Source organism: Podarcis vaucheri (assembly GCF_965113315.1).
Source record: "Podarcis vaucheri genome assembly, chromosome: 11".
In the NCBI taxonomy this organism is placed as follows: domain Eukaryota; kingdom Metazoa; phylum Chordata; class Lepidosauria; order Squamata; family Lacertidae; genus Podarcis; species Podarcis vaucheri.
Genome location: NC_138749.1, coordinates 30,421,917 through 30,441,864, shown reverse-complemented (window position 1 = coordinate 30,441,864; position 19,948 = coordinate 30,421,917). Strand labels below are relative to the sequence as shown.

The following is a 19,948-nucleotide window of genomic DNA, read 5'->3' as shown; positions in this document are numbered from 1 at the left end:
TCAGCTGAATAAATAGTATGAGTAGTAGTAATAATAATAATAATAATAATAATAATAATAATAACAACAACAATCACATACCAAGATTTCAATCCATCTACAACTACCCAAGTATATTATCTATTCCTTTGTACAATTCAATACAACAGAGACCTTACATTTCTTATACAACACATACACACACATAAGTATACCTGCTTTCTGGTGTTTGAAAAACACTTATATCTTCATCTTCAACCATTTCAGGCTCTTGGAACCTTTTCCCCAACTTTGGACGTTTGAGATTATTGCCTCGTGATCGTGTAGAAAGCTGAGCAGCATTAAGTTCTGAGGGGAAGAAAAACCCCACACACTCAGATTTGAATACAGGTAAATAATGTCACAAAGCTTGAACATGCCTAGAAACCCAGCCTGCGCTAACCTTGTGCTGCTGGCACTAGAGATCAAGTATTTTACAGTTTTGTGTAGCCATCTAAAAAATCAAGTGCTGGTTCCTAGGAATTTGAAGCATATTTTCTTATGCTTTTTACTTTTTGCTACAGGCAGTGGTTCCTCCTTCAGTGACATCCACAGGAACAAAGATTTTACATACGCCTTTGCAGGTTCAGAGGGGAGCACCATAAAGAACTGCCCGTTCCCCAAAGCAAATGCAATAGACAGGTAACACTATCATCTGAGCATTCTTCAAATTAAGAATCTTTACTCTGTGTATAAGGGCAGACTTGCTGATGACCAATTAAGCAAGGGCATTTGATCAGCAGCACCTATCTACTGCTTAGTCCCTTAATTCCTATGGAAGCAGTAAGGGTATACTTATAGTTTCTCCATTTTGGCTTTATTTCTGTTAAATAAATCATGAGACGGTGTAATATGTTATGTGCTGTTGTTCCCCTGAGGTTGTATTTACCCAATTTGAAGACCTGCTAAGGAACAGAAGATTGTTATTATGTCTTCGTATGTAAACCACAAAATTCAAAGAGGGTGAACTTTCTTTTTCCCGTGACTGTGCAAGTTCCACACTGCACTCCTATTAATGTACCATGCACTCAGAAGCAAATTCCATTGAGTTCTATGGGTCATTTTATCTTTGAAATAAACCTGCACTTTTACATACTGTTTTGACAGCAGTGGGTTCAAGGTGCAGCAAGTGGAATCAAGAAAATGGCCTAAAGCAGAGGGCTGATTGGAGCCTATTTGGCAAATCCTCTACATGGCTAAACTCATTCATTTAGTGAGGGTCAGAGATGATTGGGATTGTATTAGGAAACTAAGGATTTGTGTTATAATTGGAACAGTTTTGTAACAACTTTTTGGAACCTGAAAAACAATCAAGATGTGCACTCATAACAGATATTCCAGGTTAAGTAGAAATATTTTGGAATTAGTTTATATTTTTAATTTTCTGGATCACAAGCTACTCTATTTCCTACTGAGCAATTTAATTAAGTATTCTGAATCTTGGTTCTTATTTGGATTGTACTCAACTCATTGGCATTTTGTGCTTTATACGATTAAAAAAACCCCACTACCTAGGAATACACAAGTTACTAAGCACTCTACTTAATTTCTCTCCCCCACCACCCAGGGCTCCATTAAAGTAAGTTAAAATGTGCCATTTTTTTTCATGCATGGTTTTTAACTTCTTAAAGAAATCTCTCTTTGGTATTGCATCACTGAAATGCAGAGGCATTAGTTAAAAGTGAAGAACACAAAGCTTAGGTGGTGATGGAGCATATTATGGACTGCAATAAAGTTCTAACAGAAATCATGCAAGCTAGACTTCTTTTACCTTCAGATGTGCCTTCATATACTTCTAAGCCATCTTTGTTTTTATGAGCATCAGCCTGGAAAAGAGAAACAAAAAACTTAAAAATAAATAAATGACACACTACTGAAGATCCTTGGACTTATGACATTATTGGCACATTTTCTTGCATTCGTATTATTCTTCAATTATACACACCATCTGGATTTTGACAAAAGTTAATTTAATTCCCTTTGTTGTCTGCGTGAAATACTTAGGCTACACGAGAGGTATTATCTTACCCTTTTCATATATACCACCCTGTGCCAGCTGCTTCCTTCCTTTTCACAGGCAAGCTTATGAAAGGGAGTCAAAGTTTCCCCTCCATCACCTACCTAAGGCAAAGTCTTCACCCAATTCACCTCTGCCCAGGTGGCTGCTCTGTGGCAACAGCCAAAGGTCCCTGAAGAGTCTGTGTGTGCCAGGACTGCTTGAACTCTGGGTTCTGCCAGAGACACTTTTGGGCAAACTTCATGGCACCCACAAGCCCCCTTTTTCTCAGTCTCTATCCTAATCTCATTTCTGTTCATTGTTCCACTTCCACATCCCTCACCCCGTATTTCTTTTCCTGATCCTTTAGAAACTGCTGCTCCCTCACCCCCCTAGTCTCTATACCTTATATCGTAATTAAGCTGAAGTATGTGTAATTTATATAATCCCATTCTTTCCCGTACATTCCATCCCTCCATTTTTCCCCTTACTCTAGGTCTATTTTAGACCATAAGCCCTTGTTTGTTGTGAAGTGCTGCTTGTCTAGCAACACCTTTAGGTGGTTTTGACTAAGTATGTGCCATCTGGATGGGTTAGATTGGACCTTGGGGCAACAGCCCTCTGCAGACTCTTGGGCTGGAAAATTGTTTAGGGGAAGTTGTTGCTATTATTGATGTTTATTTTTTGTATCTTTGTTTTAGATGTTATTATGATGTATGTGGAAATTGTTTAATTTGGTTGTGTACTTTCTGATGTTTTAGCTTATGACTACTCTTGTTATGTTTGAAATATATTTTTTCCATGTTGTAAGCTGCCTTGAGCGTGGTTTGAACTATGAGACGGTGATATACAAATCAAGTTATGTATGTATGTATGAGACATCACCTTGCCAACAAAGGTCCGTATAGTTAAAGCTATGGTTTTCCCAGTAGTGATGTATGGAAGTGAGAGCTGGACCATAAAGAAGGCTGATCGCTGAACAATTGATGCTTTTGAATTATGGTGCTGGAGGAGACTCTTGAGAGTCCCATGGACTGCAAGAAGATCAAACCTATCCATTCTGAAGGAAATCAGCCCTGAATGCTCACTGGAAGGACAGATCGTGAAGCTGAGACTCCAATACTTTGGCCACCTCATGAGAAGAGAAGACTCCCTGGAAAAAACCCTGATGTTGGGAAAGATGGAGGGCACAAGGAGAAGGGGACGACAGAGGACGAGATTGTTGGATAGTGTTCTCGAAGCTATCAGCATGAGTTTGACCAAACTGCGGGACGCAATGGAAGACAGGAGTGCCTGGCGTGCTCTGGTCCATGGGGTCACAAAGAGTCTGACACAACTAAACAACTAAACAACAACAACAACAAATGTATCCATGTATGTACAGTCATACCTTGGAAGCTGAACACCTTGGCACTCGTACGTCGAAGTGAGTGTTCCGGTTTGCGAACGTTCTTTGGAAGCTGAACGTCCAGCACGGCTTCCGCAGCTTCCAATTGGGTGCAGGAGCTTCATGCAGGCAATCGGAAGCCGCACCTTGGTTTCCAAACATTTTGGAAATTGAACGGACTCCAAACGGATTCCGTTTGACTTCCGAGGTACGACTGTATGTCTATGTGTATGTTTAAAGTCTTTTACCTAGCCACTTTTTTCTGTTTTTAATGGTTCTGTGTTTTGTTATACACAACCAAACATAGAACCATTAAAAACAGAACAAAGTAATCCTTAAACTGTCTGGCTAGGTAAAAGGCTTTAAACATACACGTGTTGCTGAACAACATGTGCATCACATGCACGATGATGTTTTATGAGGGGGCAAAAATGTAAAAAGCCTGTCACACGCTTACACATGCAGCACCTGTTACCTCCAAGAACAACAGAAGCACTTCACATATCCTTTCCAAACATTAATTTTTAATTATAGAAGAAGAATTTCACCAAATGTAGTTGAAGTAAATTTGGGAGGAAGGGCAGAGCACCCAAATTGAAGTAAACTTGCTTTTTAGTGTTTCCCTGATGTTTCTTCCCACTTCAATAAAACTGCTCAGAAGTTAAAAATAAAGGGGACACACAAGTTCCAAACTAAAACAGAGAAAACAGCTTGTGTACCTACACTTAACTGTGTTTCCCTGGGCTCAGCTCCCTGCTCACTTGTGGTGTTCACAGCAGTCTGCAGAAAACTGTCATCAGCCTGGGAACCACTGTTTTCTTTCTGTGAGCCTTCTGTTCTTGGAAAAATTCAGAAAAAGAATATGCAAACACCAATTTAAAACAGCCTCTCTCCAAGGTCCACATCAGCAACCGTGTATTTTTCAGCACCTCATCCCCTCCCTTCCCCCAGCCATGCTTACACCATGCCATCATACCTGTGCATTTGAAACTTTCTCTCTGCAAAATGCTAGCTACAGTTTTCCGCTGGTGAAAGTTGCCAGTGCCTTCAATTTCCCACAGAAGGTCATGATCCCCTGGATACCGTTCAAAGTACTTCTGGCAAGCTGGGAAAAATATTAACAAAATAGGTTCAGTACTTGTATAATTCTTTACAAAATACTTTTCCTCCTCAACATGATGACAAACTTATTTTAAAGACTTCTCCAAGGAAGTGTTACAGAGATTTAGCTCAGTCACAGACAGGATAATTGCCCTACATAAGAATATTTTGATTTTTTTTAAAAAAATATTTTTTACTATTTGCAACACCACACCAGCTGTCTCGTGTAAATAAGCACAATTAGTTTTCCAATAAGCATTTAGCAGCCTATATCTGTAAAACATCTGTGTTATTTGCTTTCATGAACAGCTAAGAAGGAACCTTTTAACTAATGAATGTTTTGGAAAGTTGTTTGTTCACTATACATTTGGATATCTCTTAACTTATCGTACCTAAACTTTGCATGACAGTACCTGGTCTCAAGGAGTTAGTTTCTCACTAGGATTGGATAAAACTGGATGCTATGCAGAATCAAGATGGTGGACTGAACCTTTCAAAACTACATTGATTTTAACCCAATTTTGCATGATAGTTCCTGGTATCAAGGAGCATGTTTTCATCTATGTTTGGATACAACTGGATGTCGTTTTGAAACAAAGGGGAAGATGGAACCTTTCAAAACTACTGATTTTAACCACCAATTTCAAAACTGCAGATTCTTGTTTGCCTTTTAGAATTCCCAAGCAATACAGTGGTACCTCGGGTTAAGAACTTAATTCGTTCTGGAGGGCCGTTCTTAACCTGAAACTGTTCTTAACCTGAGGCACCACTTTAGCTAATGGGGCCTCCCACTGCCACCGTGCGATTTCTGTTCTCACCCTGAAGCAAAGTTCTTAACGTCTGTAACCTGTAACAGACGCTTCAGGTTATAGACTCCGCCAATCCAGAAATAGTACCTCGGGTTAAGAACTTTGCTTCAAGATGAGAACAGAAATTGTGCGGCGGCAGCATGGCGGCAGGGTGAGACCTTATTAGCTAAAGTGGTACCTCAGGTTAAGAACAGTTTCAGGTTAAGAACGGACCTCCAGAATGAATTAAGTTCTTAACCCGAGGTACCACTGTATACCGTATTGGCCTGAATATAAGCTTCACTTTCCCCCAAATCCCAAACATGAAAAGTTAAAGTGCGGCTTATATTCGTGACCTTACAGTGCGCGGCAAAGCGGCGTCTGCCCCATGCGTAACCCCCCCCCCCGACCTTTCCCCACAAGGCTGGGAAGGGAGAGAGCAAGGAAGGGGAAAGGCAATGAAGTGTGGCTCCCCCCCCAACCCCCCAGTATGCAGCCAGGAGCAGCGAGGAAGGGAGTGGCTTATATTAGGGTATTTTTTCTTTTCCCCCCCTCCCATTTTAAAGGTGTGGCTTATATTCAGGCCAATACGGTAACTGAAAAGCAATGCTAAAGTAACAGGAGCTTCAGCATCTATGAAATGCCACCAATTTAAATAACTTTTGGGACCCTGACCCAGTGGAACAGTAAGCATATCTGCAATTTTTTCTCTTCTATTGCCACACCCAAGGGATTTCAGACCCTAAACTTTCAGAACAGCTCTTCGTGGCAGACTGCATGTCTTATCTTAATTGCCTAGTCAGGTCTTTGAAGTATGCAAAAGGATACAGCCAAGTCTAATTCAAGTAAAGCCAACAGGAATGCAAAAGATCCGATCCGGTAACTGAGGTATGAAACATCTATGTAAAAACCTATCTTCCTAGCAACTCCCCAAGTTGTGTGCAGATACCGTTTTGAGGCATGTGCCCGATTCTGATGTACAGTGGTACCTCGGGTTACATATGCTTCAGGTTACATACACATCAGGTAACAGACTCCGCTAACCCAGAAATAGTGCTTCAGGTTAAGAACTTTGCTTCAGGATGAGAACAGAAATCGTGCTCCGGCGGCGTAGCAGCAGCAGGAGACCCCATTAGCTAAAGTGGTGCTTCAGGTTAAGAACAGTTTCAGGTTAAGAACGGACCTCCGGAACGAATTAAGTACTTAACCCGAGGTACTGCTGTACTTGATTCCTACGCTGCTTGAAAGTTATGAGCAGAGAAATTATATGAGGACCAAAACCAACATTCCCATTCAGTATTTCCACAGGTCAAGCAAAACAAAAACATACAAATCTCCCAAACTAGCCACGGGCACTCAAAAATGTAGAACTCACAGTGATGACTGCAGAAGGAAATGGGGTGTTTGGTGGCTGTAGCTGGTTCAAGGAAGGGAGGGAACATTCAGTACAAGGATGGAGAACTTGTGGCCTTCCTGTTGTTGCTGGACTAGCTATGCTGGTTGGGCTGATGGAAGCTGGGAATTCAACATCACCTGGAGGGCCATGGGCTGCCCAATCATGATACGGAATATATTTCATTTGTCTAAGAGAACTGCTGCATCTTGGGCTTTTCTCTCTTCTTCCTTGTCTGTGTACTTCCTGCTTTCTTCCCACCACAGGCACCAACTCTAAGGGGCCCTGGTCCCTTGGGCGGAACACACAGTTCCAAACTGGGCCAACTGGGATGCCTCTGACGATATAGTCAGCCAATTTGGCATGACTGTTCCCAAGATGGGAGGCGCAGGTTTTGTCCTAGAGAGCCAGTGTGGCGTAGTGGTTAAGAGCGATAGACTCGTAATCTGGGGAACCGGGTTCAATTCCCCGCTCCTCCACCTGCAGCTGCTGGGTGACCTTGGGCCAGTCACACTTCTCTGAAGTCTCTCAGCCCCACTCACCTCACAGAGTGTTTGTTGTGGGGGAGGAAGGGAAAGGAGAATGTTAGCCTCTTTGAGACTCCTTCGGGTAGTGATAAAGCAGGATATCAAATCCAAACTCCTCCTCTTCTTCTTCTTCTTCCTATGTTCAGAAACCTTCTGACACCATTTTGAATCAAGATGCTGGTCAGAACCATTTCAAACAGTGCTGATTTGGACAACCTCTGAAGATACCGTCGCCCAATTTGGCCCTGTGGTTCCTGAGATCAAGAAGGTTTCTGACTCTGTCTGGATATAATTGGATGCCCTTTATGCAGAACCCTAGAAACTAAAAAAATATATATTATCCCTATCAGTATGGTTTGATGCAATGAGACGAACAGAAGGGCTTACCAACAAGCATAAAAGACGTGAGTGGGAACCGCAGGCCAAGAGCATCTTCTGTGAAAGAATCCACAAAATCTTCCAGCATCAGGAGCCCAAAATCTTTCCCTCGATGTTTCTTCCTCACAAACATTGTATCAAGGACCGGAAGCTGGTAGCTCTGGGTCAGAAAGGCACCACATATGCTTCCTGCAATCATAACAGCAGCTCTGATTGGCATTCATTCTATTGCTGTGTCCAAGGTGTTCTTCAATGACAACTAAGCAACCCTTTCTCTCCCGCCCTGCATGCATTTCTGTAACACCCCCAAAATCATTATCTGGACAGCTTATGAACTTAGCAACTTATGGTATATTTTTGGTTATGCACCTCAAAAATGTTCTATTTTCTTGTTGCACCTTCTTCTCTAAACCCCACCAGACCCCTCAAAAAAGAAAAATCTGCTGCCCAGGCATATAACTTCTACTTTGACCAGCTAATTACTTTTCTTTTGCCCTTTGAGTTCAAGTTGTATCTAAAACATTGCTGTGAGTAAAAGGTAAAGGACCCCTGGACGGTTAAGTCCAGTCAAAGGCGACTATGGGGTTGCGGCGCTCATCTCGCTTTCAGGCCGAGGGAGCCGGCGTTTGTCCACAGACAGCTTTCCGGGTCATGTGGCCAGCATGACTAAACCGCTTCTGGCACAACGGGACACCATGATTGAAGCCAGAGGGCAGGGAAACACCGTTTACTTTCCCGCCGCAGCAGTACCTATTTATCTACTTGCACAGGCATGCTTTCAAACTGCTAGGTAGGGAGGAGCCGGGACAGAGCAACAGGAGCTCAACTTAATGTGCGGATTCGAACTGCCAACCTTCTGATCGGCAAGCCCAAGAGGCCCAATGGTTTAGACCACAGTGCCACCCGCATCCCTGCGATTGCTGTTAGTCCTACGTTAACACTGGCAAGTATCAACTTTTTACCTTTCTGTTCTTACCCCATTACTCTTGATTCTGGCACTGCCAGGCTAACATAACAAACCTGGGATGCAATTAGGGGTGGCAAGGTTGGACAAACAGTATTCAAAGTAACTTACTGCAGAACGTTATCCTCACTACTTCTAGTCTCAGGTGATGGCAAGGGGGCATACTTGGGCATGCCAGCTTATTTGGATGATTTTATAGCAATCACTTTCCTACCCACCAAGAGGAACAATTTAAAAACAACAACAGGCTACAAAGCCCTGAGACCAACTGTAAACTTCAAATATACTTTGAAATAGTGTATTCCGTTCACAAAGGTCAAAGTATCAACAGGAACAAACACACAAAAAGACTGCCATCTGCTTACTGCCTTCCCCTAAGATGCGGTTAACTATAGCAGGCTAGAAACCCATCTGCCCAGGTATCAAGTTTCCAACAGACATCAAGGCTATATAACATAATCCATTCGGCCCCCCAAATACAGCAAGAGCAATTAGTTTCGCAGACATCCATTGTAGGCTTATTTGTGGAATTAGATTGGCATTTGATGTTAAAATAAGTATTTTTTTTATACTGTTATGTTTTTAAAATGAACTTTAGTGTCCTTTCAGTGTCCGGCAAAGACCTCATTATTTCCCCAAGCTTCATAGATGCCATTTTAATTCTGCTTTCTATTTTATGCTGCTTTTATAATGTTATGGTTTTCAGTTTGTGCATGGCCTCCATTGCCACTACCACTTATCACCCTGAACGTAAAAATCCAAGAGAACTACAAGCATGGTTCTCAAACAATGTAAAACTATGAACTTTGTTTCTCTCTGCCTTGCATTAAACAGCATTTTGTGATTTTATTTTAAAACGGAAGTCTTACCTGGAAGCTTAACAGAATAAAAACCAATTGCCTCTCCTTTCTTCCATAGTATTTTTGCATAATCATGGCTACCATGACAGAGGAATGGGCATTCATTTTTCTCCATTTCTTGCTTGCGATAAATTAATCTATTTAGCACATAGAGGACCACTCTCTCTCCAATGGAGTTCACCTATAGTAAACACATAGAAAGAATATGATTATGATTGAAGAAGAAAAAAATATTGTTCCAAAAAGGCCATATGGCTAAATTTTGCTGAAATCCACATCCCTACTTTCAAGGTAGCAAAGAGGGGTAGATTAATTTTTTTCTAAAAATATGTTTGGGTTTTGTGGTTATGACACACTACATTATTCCGTTTGTTTTTATCTTCATTTGTAAACTAACTTGAGAGAACTGTAATACTTTAGATAATATAAACATAATACATACACCATAAACCCAGGAATTAGAGGAACACCTGATGGTAGGGCAGACCCACATTAAAGTGTTAATTTACTTGTTAGTTGTTAAATTTGTATCCTAACTTCCCAGCAAAACAGTGCACATGGTTAAGCTATTGTCACTTTTTTCACGAGACTATGGGACCGGGAGGTCCGGGGAGAGGGCTGCTGATTACGTGAGGCAGCCTGACCACTCACTCCAAAATATTATCTGCCAGGATTTGCTGAGGAAAAAGCTGTTATCAGCAGAGCCATCTTAAATTTGTAGTGTATACATGCTTTTAAAAAAAAGAGTCAGCTTCCTGCGACACATACAAGACCCTTGCGCCACAACCCGAAAACATAATCAGAATTATAGAAAGCACTGCCTGCACATCTGTGTGCATGGACACACACCAATTCTGCTCCAAGTAAATATGAATTAGACACTCTGAATACATTACGCAGTATCTCTGTTTGGATTAGATGGCTCCTCAGATTACAGACACACTTAACAGAACAAAAGCTTTACTTACCTGCAAAAGTCCTTCTCTGGAAGGATCAGATGTTCTCACAATATCATCAACAGGCCACCACTGATCAGCAAGGAAAAGGGCAACAGCTTGAATGAGAAAAGAGAAATATGAAGCTAGGACGATGGTGGCGATGGTCTTAATTATGTTGAGTAAGTGTGAAGTTGCATAAAAGTAGGCATAACAATGCTACTACAGTTGCTTTTTTTTTAATCTACACCTGTTGATTGTAATTTATCTCTAAGAAGTTTCCAAAAATTAAAACGGTCGCCAAAGAACAGTTTAAAACAGGTATTTTAAAATATTCAAATCTGGTTAAGATCAACAGTAGCTTAAAAAAACCAAAAACATAAAACATATGTAACTTTTGTATATCTGGAGAGACTTGCTTAACCAAAAATATTCTAAGCAAGTGCTAGAATAAGTATAGTAAAGGTGTCAGTATTTTCCACTGCCACTATTGCAGAGGGTCACGTGATGGGATGATTTCATTTCTTATCACTGTGTATGAGCAGAAGTCAAGCCGACAAACTTCCACTCTTTGCTCTCTGTCCAGCTAGAGAGGATGTGTGAGAAGGAGCTCACACAAAATGCCATGTTTCTTTTCCTGTAAATAACAAAATGCTTGATGCCACAATTCCTACACAATTTTGCTTTTGCTGACTCTGCTAATACGCTTTATATCGTGCCCATGTCTTTTGGATGTGTGCCGATATTTTCTACGGGACTCTAGCAAGAGGCACCTGCCGGATGTCAACTTTGGGAGTTCCTAAGCGTATGTGGGGGTCACAGAAAAAGATAAATTTCTTGTGTGGAACAAGTATTCTGTCGCATCTGTAACTGTCCTGCTGCATATATGGAATAGGTCAATCTTCCAAGTAGACTGGTCCCAAACTGCTACTTTAATAGAGGACACATTTCTAACTTGGGAGGAGTGATGAGTCCACTGCTGCATCAGCTCTGACAGGCTTACGCCAGCCAGAGAAGAAGTGGGGGCTGGGTCTTCCTTTTGGCAATGCCAGATCCTGGCTGCTGTAGCTGAGGGACTGAGGGATTGGACCTCTTGGGGGATTGGAATCCAAAGATGCCAAAGCTCTACCTCCATCCTGTTGGTTTGTGAGTTTTCTTGCTTGCTACTGCTAGCAGTAGCTTTCTCCCTGCTGGTCCAGCTCCCCTTCAAGCAGCAGTCCTCTCTGCAGGTGGAGAGGTACCTATGTACCTAATCCTAATCCTTTACCTCCTCCAAAAACCCTCATCATTAGGAGCATTGGGATTGCACTCTAAGGGTTATTTTTATTCACAGTGAACACTTGTTCAACGCATTACGTTTCAGTCCTCGCCACTTATTAAGCCTTAGCCAAAAGGGTTCAACAGGAGGGGCAGTGTGGGGAGAAGAGAAGCTAGCTGGCCTTTACAGTAGTGTTGATGGACACAGGCCCTACGTCAAGCTGCAACAACAAACCATGGCCAGTTATGAGGACGAGCCAGATTGCTACCTCTTTGCTTCGGTGTGCAAGGAAAAGAAATTCAAAGCTCCTTTTCTTGGCTTGCTCTTGAGGTCAGTTTCCTGTTCTGTCCGAACTTGGAAAACTGTGGGTTGGGTGAAAAAGGGACACCGTGGTTTGAAACAACCAGGAACAGAAACTTTAAACCTCTTCTGTTCTTGGGTGGAGAAGGAACGCATGACATCAAGGCTCATACTTGTAACATCCAACCTCAGGTTACATCTGAACCTCAGGCTCTTTGCTTCCATTCAGTAATGGCAATCTGCTCCTGCTTCCAAAATAACAGTGAAGGGGGCATAGCAGCACTATTCCATCCAACAGCCAGGGATGTTCTCTGGGATAACCTCCTTAGGTTGTATAATCTGTCAGTGCCCACAAGGCAACACTGACAGACAGGTTGCAGGTCTTTCCTACAGACCAAATATTACACAGCCTAGTCAGCTGCTCCGCACCCTAGCTTCAGTACCAACTAAAGTTATTATGGTTCTGAAATGCACAATTACAGAGAGATTCAGGAGCAAGGACAAGAAATAAGCATAGTAAAAATAAAAAGACTGAGAGCAGAACACTACAATACTGAAACAAAAATTTAAGTGAAACCTGTGAGCGAATCCTCTGGCGCAAACAAAGCAAGGACTTTGTGCCTTTCCTCTCCGCCATAAAGGGGGACGAAGCCTATTGTGGATAGACGAATTGGGATCTGGGGAGTGGGGGCAGGAAGGAGAAGAAAAACATTACCATCTTTTCATGTTCTTCTTCTGCTGTAAAATTGTTAGCACAGTCACACATTAAAATATGCTACAGAAGAGACAATAGACTCATTTGTTCTGCTGCAGTCGTCAAAGGTTTTTTAAAGAAAGAACCCAACTAGACACGGTCTCTCCCTCTGCTTTGCTGCGTATCAATTTACCAAGGACATGCCAGGATCCAAGAATGAAAGATTTAGCTGTGGCATTAAATTAGAAAGAGAAAAGCAAAACAAAATTTGGAAATTGTGAGTGATGGATGGGGGTGTCCATCTCCTTGATTCTCCTATGACATTGGTCTTTTTTAAAAGACAAACAGACAGACAAACAACTGGGCCCTCAGCATCTCCAAAACAGCCTTTCTCAACCTTCGGTCCCTAGGTGTTGTTGGACTATAAATCCCATCATCCCTAGATTCAGCAGGACCAGTGGTCAGGGATGCTGGGAGTTGAGGTCCAACAACATCTGGGGACCAAAAGCTGGGAAAGGCTGATCCAGAACACACAATGCCTGTGACACAGGCCATATATACCCCATCTGACAAATACTGGGAGAGTAAAAAAGTATTGAAAGCCATTATAAATGTACAACTAAAGTCCACTGTTAACAGACATATAAAACACCAAGATGCCAAGCTAATTCTCAAATCTTACTTTGACATTACTGGCAAGAGACAGGAACTCTGGGTTTTCTGGATCCCCACACCTGAGATCAGACATATAATCTTCTCCAGAACTTTCCAGGTCTTCATGACTGTAGTTTTCCAGTAAGTCCACAGGGAAGGCCATCCCCTTGAAACAGAGGACATGTTTTATTGCTGTTGCAGGCAGACAACTAATCACAAGAATCCAACTTTTATTTGATTTCAACTCTAAGGCTATAAAATTTCGGAGAGGACCTCAATTATATCCCAATCTAGTCCAGCAAATACAAGCACGCCTGCTCACTGCAAAAATTTATTCGTGACTATTTTTCCTTTCAATATCTTGTGCCTCATGTTCCACCATGGACAAACATGCTGGCTGCAATCAGGCTATTTAGGCTTTCAAAAAGCATTTTATGAAGTCCCTAACCAGCAGTGATTAGTCTTTAACACTAATCACTGTATTTACTAGTAAACTCAACAGAGGGAAGATTTGTTTACATTTTTATATCCGGAGCTCATGGCAATTAAAACTAATGAAATTAACACAAATATGATAAGAGGATGTGCAATGATTGCTTCCTTTTGTTTAACCAGCAACCAGGCAGCAAGAGTAAATACAGCCTCACCATGGAGAAAAGCAAGAAGCGAAGTCTCCCAAGGATCTGCACTGGGACTGTTGTTATTCAATTTCCTCATAATTAACTCAAAGTAATCGCCCAAATTTGTGGAGGACTCCGAATAATCCAGGGTGGTGAAAATCCAAGCAAACGGCAAAGACCTTCAAATAAGGACCTCTCCAACAGAGCAGACCGGCAACCACAAGGCAAACGAGATTCAAAGGATGCATACAGAGATAAGGGGGAACTGCTCAACACCTACTTTGCCTCTATCTTCACCCAAAAGGAAAGCAGTGCCTAAAACTAGTGGTAAGAGAATAAATGATGCAAGGAGGGAGCTGCAGCCCAAGGCAGGAAGAGATGTGGTAAGGGAACACCTAGCTACTTTTAATAAATTCAAATCTCCAAGCCTTGATGAGAAGCACTGTGAGGTTCCTGATTAGCAGCAGGTTAGATTAGATGACCCTCAGGGTACCTTCTAACTCTACAATTCTATGATTTTATACTGGGGCGGGGAAATAAAAACGCTATCCTCACACATGTACTGACGAGATTTGCAGTTCACTGTTACTATATCCGCTCAAGTGAAACAGCTCGGCAGAACAATTCTTTTGTCATTTCTCAAAGCTGGCTGAATTTTTGCAGCTCCCAAAAATGAAATAGTTATAGGAATTCTAAGGTCTCAAATATAGAATGTTGATAATTGCGCAAGGTAAACACACATACCTAAGTATATAAACCACATGTCTAAAATAGAACAGGAGAGCAATCCAAAAGCCATCTTGGCTCTCCTAAAGACTCTAAGTATTTCCTCTGCCTCCTTAATCCCCCTTGCCTGAGAACACGGAGGCAGAAGGGATTCATCTCCTAGATCTATGAACCTCCTTTGGACAGTGGTGCCTCGCAAGACGAAATTAATCCGTTCCGCGAGTCTCTTCGTCTTGCGGTTTTTTCGTCTTGCGAAGCACGGCTATTAGCGGCTTAGCGGCTATTAACGGCTTAGCGGCTTTAAGAAAAAGGAAACAAACTCGCAAGAACTCGCAAGACGTTTCGTCTTGCAAAGCAAGCCCATAGGGAAATTCGTCTTGCGGAACGACTCAAAAAACGGAAAACTCTTTCGTCTTGCGAGGCATTCATCTTGTGAGGTACCACTGTATTAATTGTCATCGTTTGCCCAGATGCTCTGCATTGAGGGATGTCTGGCCTGCATTCTGGTTGTCTTATCAAATGCTGGTGTTTTGTGTAAACTGTCTGGAACTATGTAAAACTTGCTAAATCCTCAGGAATATCATACCTTGGCCTGCCTGAGCCACAGTAACCCCACCTTATGTGAGATGTAATTTCTGACACTTGTAGAGGGGGTGTCCTTTTTCTCCACACCAAAATGCAAACCCTTAAAAGGGATGTTTCTTCGCGGTTCTGGGTCTCTCTTGCCTCCTTGCTAGGAGGGGAGGGAACTCAGTTGCAACAGAAAAATAAAAGATCTGCCTTGCTTTCACTGCCTCCTGCCTCCATCCATTCATCTCTGACCCATCATGGATTTAGGGGACTCTGTCCTTTGGGGAGTTGGGCAGCAAAAGCCAACCACCCCTATTTTTCTGTATCAAAAGCAAGGATGAATAAAACATCAGCAAAAGTCTGCAAATGATACGCCATAGACAACACTTGTAATATCCTGTTTTCCTGGTAGCTCACTCCCACACGTGGTACACTTAAGTAGTGCCTACACCTGGTACAGCTGTAATTTTGATATTTCATTGATAATGTAAGCTATGCAAAGAACATTTTTAGGCAGCATATATGCCCTTGCTTACAGTGCATAGTGTGCGTATACGCTTATTATGGACAAATGATTCATACAAAGCTTTGACGGATAGCAGAAGCTACTTCTCCCAACTCCAACTGAAGGCAGAAACTACAATGGCAGCTTTGCAAAATGACACGCCTGCCAAGGATGACCCAAATCCTATGTAGGCCCATTTCCATAAAAAGACAATTAAGGTAGGATTAAGGAGGAAATCGTTTGCATCACGTAGCACCAGGAACTAGTGATGGTAGGAAGCCTGGGAGGCAGATTAATAGCTTCGTGACATTTTATTCTTAACACCCTGCCCTTCTTCCAAAGAGAATAGAGCAGCTGAAGGAATGGTGCCCAAACAGTCTGGCTGCTTGCAGTGTTAAGACCTGCTCAGTTTTAGTAGTGTAACTCGGTCATGTATTTTCAAAACTGCACTCTAAACCTAAACGCTCAAGGCTGAAGTTCACTAGAGTAGAACAGAAGAACTGGAAGCAAATGAAAATCACTCTGCGCTGTATACAACCGAACTAAAGGACATCCAATAAAAAAAGTGGGAGAGGGTAAGAACCTGCGAGTTACAGTGGAAGTTTCCATCAGGCTTACACAACAGTGAAATATGTGAACCACCTGCCCCATCAAAAACCCTCTAGGTCATCATCATTCCTGACATTTTTAGAATAAAGCAGAACTGAAGCAGAAAATGAGCAGCAGCAACTGCTTAACTGCTGCACTCTGGCTTCATTTTCAATTACGGAAACGTTCCAGGAGAAGAAAAATGTTGTGCTTCATTTGTGTGTTTGTAATGAACCAGAGGTTTGCATCTGCATTTCAGGAACACAAATTGATAGTTCTTCCTCAGCTTCTGCTTCCTTCACAGAACCAGAAAATCCAAATGAATTCCTGTCATATATTTCATTCCAATACGTAGTGTAAAAAATGGTTAAGTTCTCTCATTTCAATCTTTCACAATTCTCAGGTCAAATACACTGGCTTTGCTTCCAGGATTTGGTGATACAAACAAGACTGACCAGACAACATACACACCTTTCTAGGAAAGGTGTTTCATTGTCATGATCATCAATAATCTTAATAGGTACTGCTTTACTTTAAACAGGGCATAGGGTTTTTCCGGTCCTGAACACTATCCATTACAAAAGTGAACTCACTGCAATTAACAAATTTAATCTGTGACTTTTAAGCCTGTTTGTAAATATACCAAGGACTTCTGAAAGTAAAAATGTACAGTATTTTTTGCTCTATAAGACTCACTTTTTTCCTCCTAAAAAGTAAGGGGAAATGTGTGTGCGTCTTATGGAGCGAATGCAGGCTGTGCAGCTATCCCAGAAGCCAGAACAGCAAGAGGGATTGCTGCTTTCGCTGCACAGCGATCCCTGTTGCTGTTCTGGCTTCTGGGATTCAGAATAATTTTTTCCTTGTTTTCTTCCTCCAAAAACTAGGTGCGTCTTATGGTCTGGTGCGTCTTATAGAGCGAAAAATACGGTAAGTCTAGATTCAAAAGCTGACGTCTGGTCCATATTGATGCGTATCTGTCACTGCTTAGCTTTCTTTTGAAGTTACATAATAAGCCTTTAAAATATGGAGAATATTAAAATTAGCGCTCTCTGATAGGAGAGAAGAAATGTCATGGTGCATCTGTAACAGTGAAACCAGACGCCTTCATCTTCCCCAGCTGCAATAAAACATGTCTCTTTAGTACTGGCCTCTACAGCCACAGCAGGCGCTGTAAGTCTCCTAACGATTTGACTTTACCCCCAATGGTGCATTCTTCCATTGTCTCTTGAGACAGACGGATGCCAACAATGATCCATGATAGATGATAGCTAGATAGCCAGATGGATGGATGGATGGATGATGACAGATGATGGATGATAGATAGATAGATAGATAGATAGATAGATAGATAGATAGACAGACAGATGAGCCAGACAGAAGAAGCTGGAAAGCATCTTGCATCATTTCTGACAACTGAGGACAGCCCAGATTCCTCCTACAACACCCAGATGGCTGCTTCTCCTTCCTCTTGCTTTAAAACCTCTTTGCATTGCATGACAGTAAAACTGTCAGATCAAATCCTCGTCATGCGCTCGGGGTTGTGCTCTGTTCATGAGATAACTACCCGATCGGTCAGTGAATATTCTGGCTGCCTGAACAAACGGGATGTAGCCTTAAGCAACACAAATTGTCGCAGCCATTCATGCAGAACGGAAATTTGAAAAGGGAAGAGACAATAATTCCAATAAATCCCAAACACAACCCATTATTTAATTAGGAGTACGGCGCTTTTGTATGAAACAAGCAGGCACTCTCATTTTTATCACACCGTTAAGAGGAGAGAGACGCCACCATGCGCGCTTACATAACAGCATTAAAAGGTTCTTTGTGCTAAGACCCCGAAGTCGTGCCTGCTTTCACTGTAATAGCTACAGACCTTCCACACACTCCGTGGCCGTGCAAAGTGACTACGCTACAAGCAGCACGTCCATCACTAACAGAATGTGCCATTGTTGTGGCTTCTTAGACTGAATTCAATGCAGCACAAAATAAGCAAGTATGGGCACCCTGATTCACTTCAGCATTTTCAATGTCAATATGGCTGATTACAGGAATATCCTGTAATACAATGATGAGCTATACAATGAGCTAAAGGGATTTACCTAGGGGAAAAACCAGGGCTGTGGCTGGACAAGAGGGGGAAAGGGCAGAATGCGACAAGCACAGAATTCAGCTTTGAGGGACACAAGGCTATAGCCCATAAGGCTGCAACGTTTGTATGAGTAATAATAACTGCTGAAGTCTGAGAGCAGAGAGGCGCTGAATAACATTTGTTCAGGTTGGGAGATTCAAGTATCCTTTCCACTTCTGTGACAATTATGCAAGACAGCAGCAATCACAGAACAGTTTGCAAAAGGAAGAAATCGTGCAAACATGATCCCTTATTTGCAGAACAGGCTGCAGATTCCCGCTCATCTTAGCTTACATTTTTAATTTTAAGTGCATTATATTAATTGCCACAAAATCTTTTTTAAAAAAAACGCAGTTCAACAAGCGCATCTCACAGGCAGCCCATTAAGGACCAAACTGCTGTCACTGAAAATAAATGGGAGTTGCCTGGTCATTTATGTTACTCCCACTGCATTTCAGTATCACACGAGAAAATGAAAGAAATATAATAAATACAGCATGTTCAAAGACTGCTCAGCCTACAAAAGTGGTTTTCCAGCTGTGTTTGGAGGAACTTTGGGGTACCTTATTGGCACAGTCAATAACGGAAGACAGGCACTATTATTCGTCTTCCACGTGTGGTGTAGAGCCAGTGTGGTGTAGTGGTTAAGAGTGGTAGTCTCGTAATCTGGTGAACCAGGTTCGCGTCTCTGCTCCTCCACATGCAGCTGCTGGGTGACCTTGGGCTAGTCACACTTCTGTGAAGTCTCTCAGCCTCACTCACCTCACAGAGTGTTTGTTGTGGGGGAGGAAGAGAAAGAAGAAGAAGAAGAGGAGGAGTTTGGATTTGATATCCCGCCTTTCACTCCCCTTCAGGAGTCTCAAAGCGGCTAACATTCTCCTTTCCCTTCCTCCCCCACAACAAACACTCTGTGAGGTGAGTGGGGCTGAGAGACTTAAAAGAAGTGTGACTGGCCCAAGGTCACCCAGCAGCTGCAGGTGGAGGAGCGGAGACACGAACCCGGTTTCCCAGATTACGTGACTACCGCTCTTAACCACTACACCACACTGGCTGGAGAATGTTAGCCGCTTTGAGACTCCTTAAAGGGAGTGAAAGGCGGGATATCAAATCCAAACTCTTCTTCTTCTTTTTCTTCACTGCAGCATGCAACTGCCAGAAAGTGTTGGGAATGTGTACATTCTAAGCAACTAAGCCAATAACTTGTCCAGTATAGTCAACTCTCTTCAAAGCTCTGAATGGTCTCAGAACAGGGCAGGTTCTCAAGGCGTATGGTACAGCAACTTTGCTAAAGCTAAGCAGGGCAAGAGACAGCCTGGCAGCCCCTATGAATACCGTCTTGAGTTCCATCATACCAGAAAACCAGGGTGTAAACATAGTAAATAAATGCTTTGCCCTGGGATAGCTCCATCAGCAGAGCATGAGACTCTTAATCTCAGAGTCGTGGGTTGGACTGGATGATCCTCAGGGTCCCTTCCAACTCAACAGTTCTGAGATTCTATGATAAACATATATGGGTGTGGGATTTGTAGTACAATATAACTGAAGGCTGCTGCAG

General features: G+C 42.3%; 1 protein-coding gene across 4 annotated transcripts in view; it reads right to left on the bottom strand.

Moving 5' to 3' along the window:
- The window catches only part of FAM169A (family with sequence similarity 169 member A), a 37,950-nt gene that overhangs the window by 4,235 nt on the left and 13,767 nt on the right, over positions 1 to 19,948 (bottom strand). For all 4 annotated transcript variants that reach the window (XM_082191925.1, XM_082191922.1, XM_082191924.1 and 1 more), the window contains exons 3-11: positions 13,282 to 13,419; positions 12,483 to 12,582; positions 10,381 to 10,466; positions 9,422 to 9,593; positions 7,598 to 7,777; positions 4,378 to 4,506; positions 4,125 to 4,234; positions 1,790 to 1,844; positions 195 to 327 (exon numbers count right to left, since the gene is read on the bottom strand). In XM_082191925.1, coding sequence (XP_082048051.1) covers positions 195 to 327; positions 1,790 to 1,844; positions 4,125 to 4,234; positions 4,378 to 4,506; positions 7,598 to 7,777; positions 9,422 to 9,593; positions 10,381 to 10,466; positions 12,483 to 12,582; positions 13,282 to 13,416 — 1,100 coding nt within the window. In that variant the 5' untranslated portion in view covers positions 13,417 to 13,419. The remainder of the gene's footprint in view (positions 1 to 194; positions 328 to 1,789; positions 1,845 to 4,124; positions 4,235 to 4,377; positions 4,507 to 7,597; positions 7,778 to 9,421; positions 9,594 to 10,380; positions 10,467 to 12,482; positions 12,583 to 13,281; positions 13,420 to 19,948) is intronic.